This window comes from Pogoniulus pusillus, chromosome 28, assembly GCF_015220805.1.
Source record: "Pogoniulus pusillus isolate bPogPus1 chromosome 28, bPogPus1.pri, whole genome shotgun sequence".
Lineage (NCBI taxonomy): Eukaryota > Metazoa > Chordata > Aves > Piciformes > Lybiidae > Pogoniulus > Pogoniulus pusillus.
In genome coordinates, this window is record NC_087291.1 from 13,416,158 (window position 1) to 13,435,137 (window position 18,980).

General features: G+C 42.6%; 1 protein-coding gene and 1 long non-coding RNA gene across 7 annotated transcripts in view; both read left to right on the plus strand.

Moving 5' to 3' along the window:
* The window catches only part of ETV1 (ETS variant transcription factor 1), a 126,925-nt gene extending 122,569 nt beyond the window's left edge, over positions 1-4,356 (plus strand). For all 5 annotated transcript variants that reach the window (XM_064167253.1, XM_064167254.1, XM_064167256.1 and 2 more), the window contains one exon: positions 1,410-4,356. In XM_064167253.1, coding sequence (XP_064023323.1) covers positions 1,410-1,631 — 222 coding nt within the window. In that variant the 3' untranslated portion in view covers positions 1,632-4,356. The remainder of the gene's footprint in view (positions 1-1,409) is intronic.
* Positions 4,357-5,963: 1,607 nt separating this feature from the next.
* The window catches only part of LOC135187928 (uncharacterized), a 66,886-nt gene continuing 53,869 nt past the window's right edge, over positions 5,964-18,980 (plus strand). The window contains exons 1-2 of one of the 2 annotated variants that reach the window (XR_010307505.1): positions 5,964-6,309; positions 6,643-6,758. This is a non-coding gene — a long non-coding RNA (uncharacterized LOC135187928). Of the gene's footprint in view, positions 6,759-18,980 lie in introns of both variants that reach the window. The other variant, XR_010307503.1, reaches the window with a different exon arrangement.

Genomic DNA, 18,980 nt, shown 5'->3' on the forward strand with positions numbered 1-18,980 from the left:
TTCATATTCTGAAATACAATTTTTTAAATAAGGTGCTTGAGAAGATGTGATAATGACTTTATTTTACAGCCATGGCAACAATTCTTCACTGTTTAAATCATTCTTTAGCTTTTAGCAAGATGAAACACAGACGTTTCTGAGTAAGGGAAAACTTTTTAGAGTCTTTGGACAAATTGCCCCTCCATAAGCAAATCCAAATGTCCCAATTGCTTTGCATGAGCAATTGCTAAGTACATATTAGCCTACGTATTTGCTTACGCTGTCCCTGTGCAATCAGCGTGCTCTATAACTTAAGTGCTTTTGTATGTAAGTATGAATCAATGCCTGTAAAGTGAAATGCAGATCTCTATCAGGCAGTGCGATTCTTTCTTCCACTTTGCACACAGACCGTTGGACTTAGTCATTTTATTTTGCAACTCCAGTGACAATTTGTTTACATCTTCCAATAAGAGCAGTTCTATTTGTGGTTAAGTATAGGAAATGAGAGCAAACAAATGTTTAGAAGTGGAATGCCTAGTCCATCTTCCAACAGGATATCACGTGTGGTTAAGTCAACAGCATTCTGCACTGTCTGCTTCTGCAGATCCCTCTGGTCTGTGCTAAGGCATTGCCTTACCAGTTCTGCTGTTGCAGTATTAATTGTGTAACAAAGGTATAGTGATGGGACAAGGGGTAATGGTTTCAAGTCGGAAGAAGCTAGATTGAGATGAGACATGAAGAAATTCCTCACCATGAGAGTGGAGAGGCACTGAAACAGGTTGCCCAGAGGGAGTTACGGAGGCTTCAACCCTGGAAGCATTCAAAGCAAGGTTGGATATGGCCTTGAGTGACCTGGTCCTAGCAGGAGGTGTGCCTGCCCATGGCAGTGTCGTGGTTTTTAAAGACCTAACAGAACGGGACTCTTTCAAATGAATTGGAGAGGAATGCAAAACTGTATTTGAAAGGGAAGATACAGGAAAAAATTACAGAGTATATACAGGGGACATAGCAACCCCCTTAAACTTCCCCCAAACCAAAACTAATCTACAATCCCTGGGGGCTCCAATCCTCCCTCCCCAATGCCTCTGCCATCCATAGGCCCAAACTAAAGCTGCAGGCCTACTCCTTTCATGTTTGCCCTGCAGGCAGGCTGGAGAGAGAAGGAGAACGAGCTGGCCTTGCTGCCAGCTTATAAAGAGATAGCAGAATTAGGAGATTTAGAAGAATTTCACACTTCCCTGTGCCCAGCCCTAAACTCCTCCTAGTCCCTAGAGGATTTTTTTGAACCTATAGTTCCCAACCTGTGACAGGCAAGGAGGCTGAAACTAGTTGAAGATGCTTTCCAGCCTAAACCATTGTGTGATTCTGTGTTGAACTTGGAGTTGCACAACTTAAACCCTGCACCTTTTTCTCCCTTCCCTTGTATTAAGGTGGCTGGAGAAAGATACGTGTACAAGTTCGTGTGCGACCCCGAAGCGCTTTTCTCCATGGCTTTTCCCGACAACCAGCGCCCCTTACTGAAGACTGACATGGAGCGCCACATCAACGAGGAGGACACTGTGCCTCTGTCCCACTTTGATGAGAGCATGGTCTACATGCAGGACGGTGGCTGCTGCAACACCCACCCCTATAACGAAGGCTATGTCTATTAACAACAGTGACAGTGAAGGGGGTGTTTTCCCCCTCCCTTAGGCTTCTCCTCTTTCACAAGACCCAGAGGAAAGCTGAATCGACTTCGGTTTGTTTTTTAAATAGTACACTAAAAGGGGCTTTTCCTGTTGCATTACTCCTATGGTCTGCCATGGACAGCGCACTTTATTTGAAAGGGGAGGGTTGGAACCTAAACGTTATTCTGTGTAACAGGAGGAAAAAGGGTGGGTTTGCTTTTTACTTAAGTTTGGGAAGGGAACATACAGGTTTTAAGTACAAAAGAAAACAAAACGAAACCAAGCTATATCATGTCTGTTTTGTTTCATATCGACATAAGATATTGTACATTTTCTCTGGGTATCCGTAGTACAGTTAATTCTCATTGTGCAAAATAACCACTCGATGATGGTATCAGCACAGCTGGCCTAGGGCATTTGTTTCTTGCCATTCCTAATTGTCTTTCTGCAGTTATAAAAGAGAAACAAAGCATAGACCACAGCATTTAATTTAGAAGCTTGCAGTGGCAGACCTTGCACCTTGCCCCTGAAAACAGCCTGATACTCGAGATAATTTTTGTTTCTTTCTTTTCTTCTTCTTCTTCTTCTTCATTTTTTTCCTGCGTGGCCTCAAAAGAAAATCCTGTTTAATGACAGAGTGACAAGCAGCAAAACCCCTGACTGCGAGCCATGTGCTGCGTCCCGTGCCACGCTGCTCTGCATACGTGGCCCATGCAACAGCTGAGACCTTTCAAGATCCATTTGAGGGTAGTAATTACATGTGGTTGGCTTTCTGATGATCACGTCAGCATTAAATACAGGATCATGATCGGGAGGGAGAAAACATTTTGTATCCTTCCATTTCCTTTGGTACATAAATAAGTTATTTAATCAATAGGAATTAACTGTACTAAGTCACATATCTAATTATGCTGTTTAGACACAGCAAGCACTCCTTGGGAAAAATATCCAATACACTAAATAGGTACTTTAGTAATTTTTAGACACGGTACCCATTAATATGCATTTAAACCTTTTACTGCTGTGTTATGTTGATAACATATATAAATACTAGATAATGCTAATGCTTCTGCTGCTGTCTTTTTCTGTAATATTCTCTTTGATGCTGAATTTACTATGACCATTTATAAGCAATGCTGTAACTACAGGTAGCATTTCAGGACAAAATAGATGACTTGAACCATTTATTGCTTAGAAAAATCGCTTAGGCCATAGCTGTGCTATAAGCAGCTTTTACGTGCATCCACAAATGCCTAGTAAGCTTCAGCTTGCTAAGGAAAGCTCTGCAGAACCTTTTGTAATTTTCAGTGGAACGGAGACTTAAATGAACTGTCAAAGAATTACCATGAAGTCGCTGTATGACGTTGTAGTGCTGGCACTGATGTTACCAATCTACTTGTTTTGGACACTAAATGTAAATGTGATCAGATAACGCTCGGAAGACAATTGAAGTTTTGAGGGTTGGGTTGGTTTTTGTTTGTTTGGGTTGGGTTTGGGGGGTTTGTTTTGGTTTTTTTTCTTCACGTTTTATTTCATGAGAGGGGGAAATGGTGAACACAAACCACATATGTTACTCTGTATGGATAACAAGAGGGGGTAAAAAAAAGAAGCCCTAGCAAAACTTCAAATGTTTTAAATACTTATGAGCACCTTTTCTGGAATATAAAGGGAAGGAGAAGGGGGTAAGATCTCAAGGTCCCTTTTTTTGTTTTGCCCAGTGAAATTTAAATAGGTGTTATATGGAGTAGCTCATTGTCCTGTATTCCTGAGAAATGAGGGGGAAATGGATGAATAATCATAAAACAACAAGAATTGTTTTCATCGCAATGGATGGAATTCCAAGACAATCCTAGGGTGGTGGGTTAATTTTCTGTGTTCTGTCAATTAAGACACTAGTTAAGGTAGGAATATTTTAATATGCTGTTAATCAGAAAGTAAAGAATTTAGTTGTCAGTAGAAACCACAGATGCATTTAGAAAAAGCATTAAGGCAGGTATTTAATTTACTCAAATTCCTAAGACAACATGGGATTTTATGTATGCCTTAATCTGTCACTTAATTCTATCATTGAGAAGTCTCAATGGCACTTAAATTTTCACTGATCAGCCCAGAATCAGAAGACTAAAATTGCAGAATTAGCAAAAGGAAAAGAAAAAAAAGTAAAGGGAAAAGGTTGAGTAAGATTGCTTTAAAACAAAACTGTGGTTTCCATTGAAAATGAAACATGCTTTGATGAAAAGTCCTTGGATTGGTTTTGATTCTTTGATGTCAGTATGAAGCGCCTCTTGCCTGTGGCAGGATGTGGGTAGTTGGGAAAGGGGTTGGGGAAAAAAAAAAGGAGAAAAAAATGAGAAAAAAAAAGGAGGCAAGAAAAGGAGGAAGAAATGCATCAAATGTGTAATATTTAAGAAGAAATATATATATTTATCTGTATAAGGTAGTGACTCACTGAACAAACCAAGCAATCAGACCAACATTACGTGATCTCTAAGCAGAAGATATCAAAAGTCTTTCACTGAGCTGATTAACCCTTTTTAAAATGTACCAAGAGGTTTATTTAAAGTCTGTTTTTATTCCACTTTTTTTTGTTTGTTTGGGATTTGTTTTGGTTTTGTTTTTTTCTTTTTTTTTGAGGGGGAAAGGTGAGGGGTGTTTTTGTTTGTTTGGGGTTTTCAGGTAGAATAATAAATCTGGCAGCTGATTTCTGCAAGATTGTTGTGTACTGGATTCCTACCCATTTGGACTGCAGAGGCCCCTACAGTAAGGTTCTTTTGGAAGATCAGAAGATGACATGATGATGGTGGTCTGTTCCCAGTGCTTAAAATGGCTTCCTGCAGTATGTAACAACGAAAAAAAAAACCAACAAACACAGCAAAAAAGGAGGTGAGGAGTATGAACAATTCATGTGAGTGTGTTCGTGAGTTCTAGCCAGGAGTTGGACTGCTACAGCATCCTATTGGTCTGATGAAAGGGAGGAGGATGGTCTATGTAAATCTAGAGAAAGATTCTAAGAACACTTAACACATTTTCACAGGGCATTTTAATACCCCACTGAATTTTAGTGTGGGATGTTTGGGGCTGGGAGTGAAGGTGCTTGGGTTTTCATTGGGTTGGTTGGGGTTCTTTTGTTGGGTTTGCTTTCAAGCTGTGCCTCAAGTGGAGAGCAAATGCAGGCTCCGGCTTTCTTTTTTGGAGGAGCTGTAATGGAGTTGGCTAGTGTGTCTTTGCTTGTGTGTCATCTTTGCTGCCCAGAGCAATGCTATGATGAAGCAAGTCTAGGGGGCATCACTGCAAGACCCATGCAGGCATGGTAGGGCTGTAGATGCTCGGATTTCCTTTGCTGTGAAAGTTCAGTTGCGCTGGTGGCCGAGTAGAGGTGAAATTAGGTAAAGACTTGGCAGATGCCCATAGAATCTATTTGAGAGAGGTAAGGTTGCAGGTTTAGGGCAACACAAATTTTGCTTTATGGATGTGGCTTTCCGATACAGAGCTGATCCTTTTGTCTTGAAGGTTACACCAATTAGACTTGTTCACATACCAGCTGTGGTGCAAATCTTAATGTTACATTTTGTGAAAGCATGAAGTCCATCTGCTTGTCAGAGCAAGTCAGTTGGCTGCTTTGGTAACCAATGGAAATTGGGATACAGCAACATTGAGGACTGTTTGTCTCCAGTGCTCAGAATGTGTTCATGTTTGAAATTCTCTTGTACCTGAAGCTATTCTCCAAGGGCTAGTGATTAGAGTTTTATTATCCCTGACATCTGAGTGGCTTGGATTGCAAGTCCATCTTCACAGGACAATATAATTTAGTAAATAGTTTTACTTTCTTTGTAGGGGTTTGATTTGATTTAGTTGGGTCTTCATTGGGTTCTGTTGTTGTTTCTGGTCTGTTTTTTTTTAACAGTAGGAAATAGATGCATGTGTGCAAAAGGTATTAGTAGGAAAACTTGGAATTCTTAATGGCTGTGCATTCTCATCTGAAGAGCATTAGCTTCAGGTCCCTTACAATGGGTAATAGCACCCATGAACAGCTCAGTTGAGTGCTCACTTTAATAGTACTGAGATCTGTTCTAAATAATCTTCAAAGGTTTTTTTGAAGTCTCTAAGTTAATATAATTCTTGCATTTTAAGAATCCTAACTCTGAAATGCCCAGCTTGGATCTAGATGTAAGAGCCTAGAAGATTAATTTCTTAGTCCTCTTCACTAGTTGATTGGGTTGGTTTTCATTGTGATTGGTTTGGGCTTTGGGTTTTGTTTTTTTTGGTTGTTTTTTGGGTGGGTGAGTGGGTTTTTTTTGTTAACTGTTTTGTGTCTTTTATCAGAGACTACTCTGCTTAGGACATAGCAGCTGGGATTGGGTGCCTGTGCCTCTCAAACTGATGTCCCCCGTGTTTTGCTTGGACACCAGATTGAGAGGGAGCATCTGCAGTACCTAACTGAGCCCTGCCCTCCTTGTTCTCTTAATGTAGACAGAACCACAGTGCATCATCTGCTACTTCTGCTGCAGGAGTGGTAATATCTGGCAGAGCAAAGGTGTGGAAAGCTAAGGACTAGCATGTTAAAGCTGCAAGATTACGCAGGTGATGTTGATCAGACCCTTAAGAATCATAAATGCATCCACAGAGCTCCATACTTTACCAGCCAGCTTTTGTGACTGCATAGGTAGGTCAAGTTAGCTTAATCTTTTCCTTCAGGAGGTTGAAATGCTGGTTTCCCTCTTGAACACCAGCTTCATTTCTGTGGGAAGGGAATATCTGTGCTATCTTCTTATGTAACAGTCTGAAATGCCTACCAAGAGCCTCCTTGACATTTTGTCAAAGAGCTATTTTTGTGGAAAATGACACTAGAAACATCACTTAAAGAAGGGATAAATAAACACCAAGGAGGTGTCCAGGCATCATGTTCTCCAAAACTGTAGTATTACTTAGTTTAGAAATGTATCATATTTTTAATACTGCTTCAATATGATCCTTATTGCATATTTTGATTGGACAGACCTCGGAAATACGCAGCGTACCCTAAAGGGGTTTTGTGAAATGAGCTTCCTGCTGTTAATAAAGGTTAGAGGAAGGCACCCCTGAGGCAATGTCACAGTCAAGCTCTTGGATCTGGTAAGCCACAATTCTGAGTCTTCGCTCTTGGAAAGCTCTGTGGGCCTTTCTGCCCATGTCCATGCTTTTTAGTTGCACTGCGGAGAGGCAATTAACAGCCACTGTCTGGGAGCTTGGGTTTGGATTTCCCCTCACCACCATGCTTTATGGGTACCCGTGGTTTGTTTTGTTTCAGAATAAATGCCCCTCTGTATCTCCACACTCTAGATGGCCAGGTGGATACTTGGGGTCCCAAACAGCAGTTCTGCTGCTGCAGTTCCTTGCACAGAAGCTTTCACTGTTTTCTATCCTCTCCTTCTCCATGATAGGAAGCAGCTGACTATCAGCTGGTTCTATCAGCAGGAGGAAGCTCTTTACAATGAGAGTAGTAAAATACTGGGATGAGTTGCCCAGAGAGGTGGTGGAGGCCCATCCTTGGAAGTTTTCAGGGCCAAACTTGATGGGGCCCTGAGCAACCTTATTGAGTTAAAAATGTCCCTGCTTACTATAGAGGTGTGCGTGGGGTAGACTAGATGATTGTCAAGGGCCTCTTCCAACCAGATGCGTTCTATGATTCTGTCTCCAGGTAGTTTAAACCAATTCTGTACTCATCCACGCTAACTCAGTGAAGAGTGTGCCCCTTAGTACAGCAGCACTTTAGAGAAGTTCGTGTGCAGAGGGTTGAGTGCTTTAGCTATGCTACAAAGGGCTTTCTCTGGTGTCTCAGTCAAAGCCTTGCATGGGGAGTGGTGTGCAGCTACTCAACCTAAACAGGCAGAATGAGGTGTCTGGCAGAGGCACCAGGTCCTGAGAGCTTGAGACATCTGCTGAAAAAGGCAGTGAAAGCAGCTGCCTGGATCACTGGGGTGGGCCTGCCTTGGAAGACCTGGTGAGGAGCTGTGTGTGCATGTACATAGAAGGCTAGAGAGGCCATGAGCCCAGCACGCCTAGGTGAGACTCAGGGATGGGATAAAGTCTGTTGGAGGCAATCTGGCCCTACCAACTAGCTCATCCAGAGCTGATTAGTACGGGAAGAAGGAGGTTATATGGCCAATAGAGTAAATCACAGTGATAATTATTGGAAAGACATGGTGCAGGAGAATCAGAAGAAATGATGGAAAGTAATATACTCTGTAAACAGCAGTGATTGTTTTTTTTAAGACCCTTGTGCTTGTGGGAGTGCTTCAGGAAAAGGAAGAAAGTAAAGCACAGAAAGGGACAATATTATTCTATGAGAACAACAGGAGTCAAATAATGAACTGCATTAGGGGACCTGGAAGATTGCAGTGTTTTAGATAAGGAAGGGACTAAGATAAGTACAGGGTCAGTAAACTGAGATAAGAGCAAGAGAGAGGAGGTAATTGGAGGCAGTGCACTTTGTGGTCAGTGGGCCAAATGTGTTAGACTAATACACCTGTACCAGGGATGTGTTTGGCCCCAGTAGTACCATCCCCAAGGATAGGAATATCAGAACTGACTTTGGAGTGATTGCTGATAATTTAGTGAAACCATCTGCACAGCATGTGATAATTCTTAAAAGAGCAAACAAGATACTGGAATATGCAGGGAGTGTTATGGGCTATAAATATAGGGACTTGATTGTCTCACTGTATGGAAGAAAGGAGCAAGAACACTTTATAAGATAATAGGTCAGGTAAACCTCTCTTTGCTGGAAGTCGGCTACAAAGCTTTATGCTAGCGGTGTGTGGTACACACACAGAACACTTGGTACTTGCTACCTTATTCAGCAAGATTGAGAAATGATCAAGCCTTGGGGTGTAGCATGAGGCCAATAATGGAAGATGCAATTAAGTAAAAATGTGTATCTGCTGATGTAGCCAACTTGTTCATTTTTGTCTAACCCTGTCTGCTGGAGCTCCATGTGCCCCTTGAATGCTTTCAGTTATCTTTTATGACCAGTGCTGGTAGACTGTAGGTGCTGGAGTTCTGCTACAGGTGGCTCAGTGTTGCTCTCGGTAAAGGTGGCTAGGATTCATAGAGCTGCTTTCCCAGCTGTCCACAAAGATCATGTGGACATTTAGGAGTCTTGAGGAGTATATTAAGATTGCAACCATTCTCAGGAACAGCAAATCTCAATTGCACTGCAGATTTAGCTATGATAGACTGATCATGAGCAAGCAATGTGATCTTGTGGCCAGGAGGGACAGTGTCATTCTCAGGTGTAGTAAAAGGGCTGTGGTTAGTAGGTTGAGAGAGCTTCTCTTGCCCTTCTACTCCGCCCTGGTGAGGCTGCCTGTGGAGCACTGTATCCAGTTCTGGGTTATTCAGTTCAAGAGAGACATAGAACTGCTTGAGAGAGTCCAGTGCAGCCACAAAGATGATTAAGGGAATGAAGCGTCTCTTATGAGGAGAGAGTGAGGAAGCTGGGTCTCTTCAGCTTGGAGGAGACCAAGAGGTGTCCTCATCAATGTTTCTAAATATGTAAAGGGTGAGTGCCAGGAGGACGGAGCCAGGCTCTGCTTGGTGATGCCCAATGACAGGACAAGGGCAGTAGGTGGAAGCTGAGGCATAGGAAGTTCCATGAAAACATGAGAAGAACTTTTGCAGTGTGAGGGTGACAGAACACTGGAACAGGCTGTCCAAGGTGAGTGTGGAGTCTTCCTTTTTAGAGGTATTCAAAACCCACCTGGAAGAGTTCCTGTGTTATCTGGTCTAGGTGACCCTGTTCTGGCATGGAGGTTGGACTGGATGAGCTTTTGAGGTCCATTCCTGCCCCTGTGATTCTGTGATTTCAGCTGGTGCTCTGCTCCATGTTACAAGTCTCTGTGAGCCCAGCTGTAAGTATCTGGCATGTGTAAGTGCCTCTACACATGAGGCAGGAATCAAATGGTGGGGAAACCAAGTGAGTGCAGACCTAGATCCTGAATCTGCAGCAAAACAAAATGAAGAACACCTTTGTGTTATGGTTTTAGAGTTACAGCATGACACTGCAGGAGAGAGCTCTTAGGCAGTGAGACTTTCCCTTGTAGTCCAGAATAGAGGTCTACATCCAGAAAAACCTCTTAGTCTTATGCAGTGCATGAATATGCCTGCTCAGCATTCAATCTTGCATTCATTTTGCTTTCTGGTGTTGAATTTTCCCTGTTATTTAGGGGAATATTCTGCTCGGTTACAAATGGTAATTTGGACACTACAAAGCTTTGCTTTATAGTAGGTGAAGTTTCTTTGTGAATCTAGCCTTAACTGCTGAAGAAGCACTGCCATGTGAGGAAAGGTTGATTCCTGGAACTGTACAAGCCATTAAATGGAACAGTTTCTGTGGTCATGATCCAGCCTTGACATAACTTGGCTGAAGCAAAATCAGTCCTTGAATCTCTACTTGGTGTGCTAATGCTCTATGCCAGGTGCATGACTGTCTGACCACTACTCCAGTTCTGATCCCCACACCACCTTCCCACAAGGCTAAATGCCAGGTCCTGCACCTGGGTCACAACAACCCCAAGCAAAGCTACAGGCCTGGGGCAGTGTGGCTGGAGAGCTGCCTGGCAGAAAGGGATCTGGGGATTGTAACAGACAGGAACTGAATAGGAGCCAGCAGTGTGCCCAGGTGGCCAAGAAGGCCAATGGCATTCTGGCTTGTATTAAAAATGCTGTGGCCAGCAGAAGCAGGGAGGGGATTGTCCCCTTGGACTTGGCTTTGGTGACGCCACATCTCGAATGTTGAGTTCGGTTTTGGGCACCGCAATTCAAGTGAGATGTGGAGGTGCTGGAGCAGGTCCAGAGGAGGGCAATGAAGCTGGGGAAGGGCCTGGCCAATAAATCTTATGAGAAGTGACTGAAGGAGCTGGGGATGGTTAGTGTGAAAAAGAGGAGTCTGTGGGGAGACCTCACTGCTGTCTACAGCTACCTGAAGGGACATTGTAGAGAGGCTGCTGCTGGGCTCTTCTCACAGGTAATTGGAGACAGAATAAGGGGGAACGGCCTCAAGCTGAGGCTGGGGAGGTTTAGACTGGACATTGGGAAAACGTTTTTTGTGGAGAGAGTTGTCAGGGACTGGAATGAGCTGCCCAGGGAAGTGGTGGAGTCACCCAGCCTGGATGTGTTTAAGGGTTGTTTGGATGTGGTGCTTAGGGCTGTGGTTTAAGGTGAACCTTGTAGAGTAGAGTTCTAGGTTGGACTTGGTGGATCCTGAGGGTCTTTTCTGACCTGAATGTTTCTGTGGTCTAAAGCTATGAGAGACCTAGGAGGATCCTGAGAGACACCATAAGAAGCAGCACAAGGTTTACAAATGGCTCTTGCATTAGCAGAAACGTAGAACTATTCCGTTTGGGACAGATAGTAGAAATTGAATAAAATCCAGGTCTGTAACATCATTACTTATGTGAAGAAGAGTAAGGTATAAAAATTCAGTGAATCACAGAATGATAGGGATTGGAAGGGATCTCGAAATACCTTCTAGTTGAATCCCCCTTCCAGGGCAGGATCACCTAGTGTGGGTCACAGAGAAACACAGGCAGGTTTTGAATGTCTCCGAATAAGGAGACACCATAATCTCTCCAGGCAGCCTGTTCCAGTGTTTTGTTACCCTAACCATGACACAGTTTTTCTTTCTGTTAAGATGGAACCTTCTCAGCTCCAGCTTGCAGCCATTGCCCCTTGTCCTGTCACTGGGCATCTGTGAGCAGCGCCTGGCTCTGTTCTCCTGACGCTCACTCTTTACATCTTTGTAAACATTAATGAGGTCATCTCTCAGTCTCCTTCTCTCCAGGCTGGAGGACCCAGCTCTGTCAGCCTTTCCTCAGAAGGGACATGTTCCATTCCCTTAATCAGCTTTGTGGGTCTATGCTGACTCTTTAAAGTAGTTTTCTAAGGCCCTTCTTCAACTGAGGGGCCCAGAACTGGACACAATATTCAAGGTGTGGCCTCAGCAGGGCAGAGTAGAGGAGAACCTCTCACAACCTGTTAAGCACTCTGCTTCAAATACATCCTGTCTCATAACAAGATTTTTTTGGGGGAGTCAGTAGGAAAAAAGAGGCAATTGAGGCATGTAAAGAACATTAAGGAAGTACTTCACCATACAGCACAATCATTTGATTTGTGACATTTACTGATGTTAGCTGGGTGACACAAATCTTAAATAGAGAAAAATTGCTTAGACGAAGTCATGGAAGAAATCATCAACAGCAGTTCCCAACTATGTTGGTGAAATTGAAGTCTCCAGATCAGTAAGTCCTTAATATAGAAACTGCCAGACCATCAAAGGCTATGCTGAAGTCACCTCCTTGCCATACTCTCTAAACACATCCTGGAAGGGATGGACCTTTGGCTCCAGGTGACTCCTGGAAGTAAGTATTACTCGAAATGAAGGCACAGCATTCAGGTGTCCCAAGATGGTGTTTTGTAACCTGCGTTTGGCGTTGAGTGCTGTGGTGTAAATGATGTGACATAACTGACTTCAGTAGTTGGGGTGCTTTTACATTAAATCTGTACATTAGAACCTGCACTCCCCTGCCTCTAGGATTTGGCTCACAGACACGCCCTTTACAAAGAGCTGTTGTCAACTTGCTTGTGACTACTAAGCTGCTGACATTGGGGTCAGAGGTTTTTTTTAAAGGGAGAAGAGAGACATTGCTGCATTTGTGTTTAACTGGGAACTGCATGGCTTTCAAAGAAAAAACAACCCAAAAACAAAACCAAAAAGAAAGAAGTAGTAACTGACCAGTTACTAGGTAATATGCCCACTTTATATTCCTGCCACTTAACACCCAGTATGTCACCCATGATGTTTTCTCTTTGTGTGACATTTTTGCATATGGAAAGCTAAGGCTGTTTAGTAATGTACAGGGTTGAAGCAGGACTTGGAAGTTAAAACCCTCCAAAAGGAGGAGAGAGAGAAAGAAAACCACACTAATGAATGTCTTTCCCTTCTCATATTGCCTCTAACTCTATCAATAACATATTCCATAATGCCCTAAGTTCCATCCTCAACAGATAACATTAAGCAGTACATATCCTAATTTCATCAGGACTCTTGCTTAAAACCTTAGGTGACTTCATGCATTTATATCAATTCTATCAACAGAGAGGGACATCTGACTCTGAAAGCAGGTGGGGATCACACACAGATTTCTCCTGGCAAGGTGGTTTGGATTTTGACGGGATGGTTATGACAAACACAGACAGCAAGGGGCACGAGTCTCTTAAGCTAAAATCATAGAAAAAGCTCTGAAAATATTATGTGGTGCCTTCAGTTAGTACAGGTTTTGGCAGGTAAAGGGCAGGTTTACGTAGCAGATTTGTGTTACTTGGTGTGATGCTTTGGGTATTACCTCCCTCCCCCCCTGCTATGGAATCACCCAGACTAGACAGCCAAGCTAGAAATTAAAGAATGAAGCTTTCTATTTACAGCTTAGCACAATATAAAAGCAGGTATTTACAATCTATACAGCTAGAGACAGAAATATGCGCGTTAAAAAGGTAATACAGAAACACAACAGCCCTCCCAGAAACCTGAGTCCTCAGGAGGGGCTCCCAACCACCCTTCCACCTCCTTTCCACCCCTTGACCTTATCCTGGACGTTGCCATACATTCAAGGTGAGTTTGGAGAATCAGCCAAGAGGGTTAGGAAGCAGAAGGATTAGTTACGCTGCAGGTTAGGGAGAGAAGGGAGGGAGCCAGAGAGAGCAGCTCTGTTACCTAGGTTTGTGTTCTTGCTTTTATACATCTCATTAAGCCTACGAGTGAAGTAGATGTCACCACTGTTTCCTTTGCACAGCCTGTAATGTAATTCTTCTCACCAAAACATCCCAGCTAGCCTCGAACTAGCACAGTTGGGAATCACAGGATCACAGGATGTTAGGGGTTGGAAGGTTCCTGCATAGGTGGGGTCCAACCCCCCCTGGCCACAGCAGAACTGTAGAGTCTAGCTGGGGTCACATAGGAATGCACCTGGACTGGTCTTGAAAGTGTCGGAGAAGCAGACTCCACAACCCCCCCGGGCTGCCTGTTCCAGGCCTGTTTCAGGCTGTACATAGGCTGTTCCCTGCACATGAAACTGTAATGGGAAGTCAGTATTTCTGACAGTTTCTGTAAGAAGATCTAGCCAGAGAAGCTTGGCCTGCTGACTCACTGTCCCAAAATGGCAGCAGTCTAAAATATCATTGCAAGTGTGTGCTGAATTGCCACACAAGCCCTAAATGAGACTGACAGTAATTCCATACATCAGGAGGACACAGTGTCAGACATGGCTGTATCCAGTAGGTAACAGCAAAGAAATAATCCTGAAACCATTAAGTGTAAGTAAAAAAGATCATAGCTCTCAGTCTTGCTGCAATTCAGCAACTGCAATTCAGCAACTGCAAGCTATAAATGGAAACTCATGCAAAGTAAAAATTAGCTTAGAATGACTTACTCAGACATATTAAATTCCAGGGCATTCAATGAGCTCAGGTTCTGTTGGACTGCATACCCAGGATCCCCTTTCTATCTAGAAATGTAAGATGCTCAGGCCAAAGAACTTTGGCACTGTATGAGGTTGCCTCAGATTTCCAAGAAAAAAGTTCACCTGGGATGCTTAGCCCAAGGTGTTAAAAGCACCATGGTACAAAAAATTAAGTCAGTGCACAGACAGCAACATTACTGCTAAAGAAGGCCATCTAATCAATGTTTACAAATATATGAGGGCTGGGGGTCAAGAAGGAGGGGACAAACTCAGTTGAGCCCTGTGATAGGACAAGGGGAATGGATATAAACTACCAGAAGGTTCCACCTCAACATGAGGAAGAACTTCTTTACTGAAAGGGTCACAGAGCCCTAGAATAGGCTCCCCAGAGAGGTTGTGGAGTCTTCTCTGGACACTTTCAAGACCCATCTCTAGATTCTATGGTCTTGCTCTGGAAGTGGGGGGTTGGATGAGGCACTTAGTGACATGGTCTAGTTGCCTGGCTAGGGCTGGGTGATAGGTTGGACTGGATGATCTTGGAGGTCTCTTCCAATCTGGTTGATTCTATGATGTATGGAGGTCCTTTCCAACTTCTGACATCCAGGATCTGGAGTAGCTTATATATGTAGCAAAAAAAGGCACCAAGAAAACCAAACCAATCCAGTGGCTCCAGGTTTTTAATGTGTATACAGGTGTGGAGTAACTTCCTGGGTTGCCTTTTTGGATGGTTGGTTTGTTTTGGGGTTTATTTTGTGTTTGTTTGTTTTCATGACCTTATTTTAAGATGTAAGAATAAGCTCTTCCTTAAAAACCTAATAGCTATCAAGCTTCCTAATACTTTTCCTTATTGTTATTATCATGGAAAGATAAAATTCAGATTTAAAGCTGAAGCCTGTAACCCATTCTTTACTGAATGCAGTTACTGCTGTGCCATAATTACAGAATACATCATGGGGCAGCGTAGGGTGATGCCTTCACTGACATGGATGTGGAGATGTATTGCCATGCCTACGCTGCTTGTTATATCCATGCTGTTTATTTGTGAAGGCAGAAGCACAGTTTACAGCTCCTCCTCCTCCCAAAATAATAATAAAAAAAGGCTTTTATAGCAACATTTCCAAGCATCTTTTATTTTCTCTGAGCCTCATATGCTGAAAGAAAAAGGAGACAAAACTATTTTTTCCATGCTTAGAATTGTTTTTAATAGGGTTGCAGGCTTCATCATTTGCTTGTCTGTGGAGTTAATGGCTCTGATGGAAAGTCTGAAATCATGACAAATGATTTCAAAGTGATATCAAGGTAAAGTATCTTAGGGAAGCAGCACAGATGTGTTAGCTACTCTTTGGGCAGTCACATGTTCAAAGGGTTTCTCTAAAGTTATCAATGGATTCAGATATTAATAAGACAGAGGTTGATGGTTTCTGTCTTGCCTGAAATACTTGCAGCAACTGAGCTCATGTGGTTAAATCTCTTGCTTGAAGTACTTGTAGAAGCTGTGCTGATGTGGCTGAATCTGTCTCAAGTTGTTTTCTTCCTCTTGTTGAAGCAAAAAAAAAAAAACATTTTGGATGTCTCTCTGAGTCCTTCTCTCATTTCTCTCTCTGAGGTCCCTCAGCAGTAGGCCTGCCCAAACCTTTTGCAGTTCTGTTGTGTGCCTGTGGAAATGGAGAGAGTGGCAACAGGCAACAGGAAGGGAGAACCCTTCCGCCTGCAAAAAAAATTGTACACTAGGAGATATTTTCACTGTCATGACCTCTTTCCTGTGGAAAGGCGCAAAAATAACCACCTCATGTTATACATTTGTCATCATGAGATTATCCAAAGCTCTAAAAGGGCCTTGAGGATGTCGGCTTTGAGACCTTCGGATTGTCATTTCCCTATCTGGAAAGCTCAGGGTCCAAAAGCTCACTAAGATGTCAGTTGCCACATTCTGAGTGGTTTTCTAGAAAGCTGTTTTTAAGGTGGCTCTGAGCTTCAACCATATTAGCCTACTTTGATCTGTAGGCTGCTGTAATTATGGGAGGAAACTCTGTATTTTGTGGGAAAAGGAGGGAAACTTTCTGAGAAAAGAAAAGAAAGGAAGATGAAGTTTTCCAGAGTGCTGGAATGTGAGGTTGCCCAGTGGAGCAGGAAAAAGTTAAAAATGCATGGATAATTACAGTTGACATATAGCTTTGTGATTTACTACATGGATACTATTCATGTACAGAGACTCTATAGGCACTTTATATAATAGCCATGTAATTAATGTATACATTATTAATATATAAGTGCTTCTATTAAGAGATGTCATTAATGATCCTGCCGTTCTGAAGCTGTAACTTAGTGTGATCCCCGTAAGACATTTGTTCCAGTCTGTCAGAACTAGACAAAGAAAAAAATGAAGTAAATTCTTCCCAGTACATAAAGTCTCCTAATGAAACTGTAGCATAGCTCGGAAGCAGTGGGTCTCACTGCCACAGGAAGGGATCAGACAGACTGGTTTTTGGTGAGGCGGTAGAAAAGATGTGGAAGTGGATAAAGGAATTCTTACAATAAACTGACAACAGTAACATCTCTACGAACAGACTAGAGGGAGAACTGCACCAATATACAATGTACTCAGAGTAAAAAAAAGCAACCTATAAGCCTCCCTGCTTCTCCTTTGTCCAGTTTCCAAATGGATGTGGAAATTAGAGGACTGAGAAGCAGTTCTGAGGGCAAGATTTAACAGATTACGGAGAACGCCATAAGATAATCCGTTGAGTGGTTACAAGTTTCTGCCTAACAATAGAAACATTTTCAGCTTCCCCTGAGAATTGTAAACCAGAACGTCTTCAGAAGACTTCAAGAAAAGAATAATTAGTGACTTAAAGGTTGAATATAATTATAACAAGTAGCAGAGACTTTAGGATTGCAAATTTAACAGAGTCTGCCAAAAGAAGTCACAATGTTTTAATGCACGCAAATCAAATGTTTTCTCTGAGTCTGCCTTGCAGTCTAGAGTCTTGGTGTCCCTCTGCCCTTCTCTGCACTCACATGTGATGCTTGGTTTCCTGAATGTGTGAACATTGTCTGGACAGGTGGGAGCCTGAATTGTGAAGGGATGGGCATCAAGACCTCTGACACAACCTGCAGCATCATTTTTTTGCCAACGTTTTCTGGCAGTAGAGCTCCACTTGATGAATTGGTAACACCTCCAGTCTTTCACAAAGGTTCTGTCAGTTCTATCATACAGCTTAGATAGAGCAAGACTCTGCTGTCAGTTGAATTCAACAGGGCTGAGCCCAAGATACCCATACTCTATCTCATTGTCATATGGATGAAGCTGATTTTATATGTTTTATTGGTTTTTTTGTGTTTACTTCCTATGAGGACACTTACTCACTCTGCCCTTCCTTTATACATTTATAGAGGGTGTGAATCTAGCAAGGTCAAACCAATTAGCACAAATGCAAATGAAGATAAAAAGTGAGGAACTGGGCTGTGCCATCCACTTGCCTGCTGTCTTCTCTGTGCAAATCCAAGAGGTTTACTTCCCCTCTGGTACCTTTAGAGCTGTAACAAGCTATTACTTGCCTTTATTTTGTATCTCTGTCACCACAAGACCACTGCAATATGCTTTTTTTTCTCTTCAGGTGAGAAAATGTCTTTGCTTTTTATCCCATATACTTCACTTGGCTTGGACTATTTAGTGTTTTACAGTCAGTCTTTGTGAAAATCTATCTCCTTTTCAGGAGCTGGGGCAGACATATCAACTTGTTCAGATGGGTTATAGATGCATTAACATCTTACTGAGAGTGTTATAGCAGAGAAACAATACCCAAAAAATGCACGTTTCTGCAATATTTAGCCTTGCAAATGTTCAATTCTGTCTAATACTTTCAGATTATGCTTTCTTCTTAAGGGAAAACCTCTAAAAGTAGTATTTCAGTTCTCAGAATTTCAGGGATATTAGGGCACCTGCAATTGCATTTGAGAGGAACTGAGCTATATAATTTATATATGTAAATATTTTTACTGAGCCTTCCTCAGACTCACTTTTTCCTTACCTATTGATAGAGTCATAACAGTCTTTCTTCACTGAAGCACGTCCTGCTTACACCTGAAGTATTACTGGGGAGCAGCTCCCTAAGGAAATATTTAATGTCTGTTCTGTGACATAGATGTTCTAAAGCTTGCAAGAGAAGTATAAAAATCTGTTGGCATGAGAGATGGTGGGAAAAGGCAATTCCTTTGCTAGCCTTCAGCCATATACAGAGTTCTTTTAGAGGACATTACCTCACTAAAAGTCACTCAACCTCAGTTGAATCGAGGTCACTTGTATAATTTGGAGATGCAGCCTCATGAAAAGATAAACAATTACCTGAGGGTCTCTATAGTCCTAAGCAGTTATGAGTTTCCTGACTCTGCTGAGTGATATACACTTTTCCCACACAATATTATGGGATCAGAAAGCGTATTTCCTGCTTTAGAGGTACATATTGAGATACAGGTGAGGAATGGTCCCACAAGGATTCATTTCATCTGGAGCTGAATCCAGCTGCATCCAGTTCAGTGACTGCACACAATGCAGTTTTCTACTTCTTCACACAGTGTGTAAGGAATTCTAATGAATGGGAGCTGTGTGAGAATCATAAGGAATCATAGAATCAACCAGGTTGGAAGGGACCTCCAGGATCATCCAGTCCAACCTATCGCCCAGCCCTATCCAGTCTTCTAGACCATGGCACTAAATGCCTTATCCAGTCTTTTCTTGAACACTTCCAGGGATGGAGCACAGCATTCAGGCAAAGATACTGCACTGAATCCCAGCTCCATCTTGGTTGTCTGCTGTGAAATGCAGCAGCCTTGCAGAGTT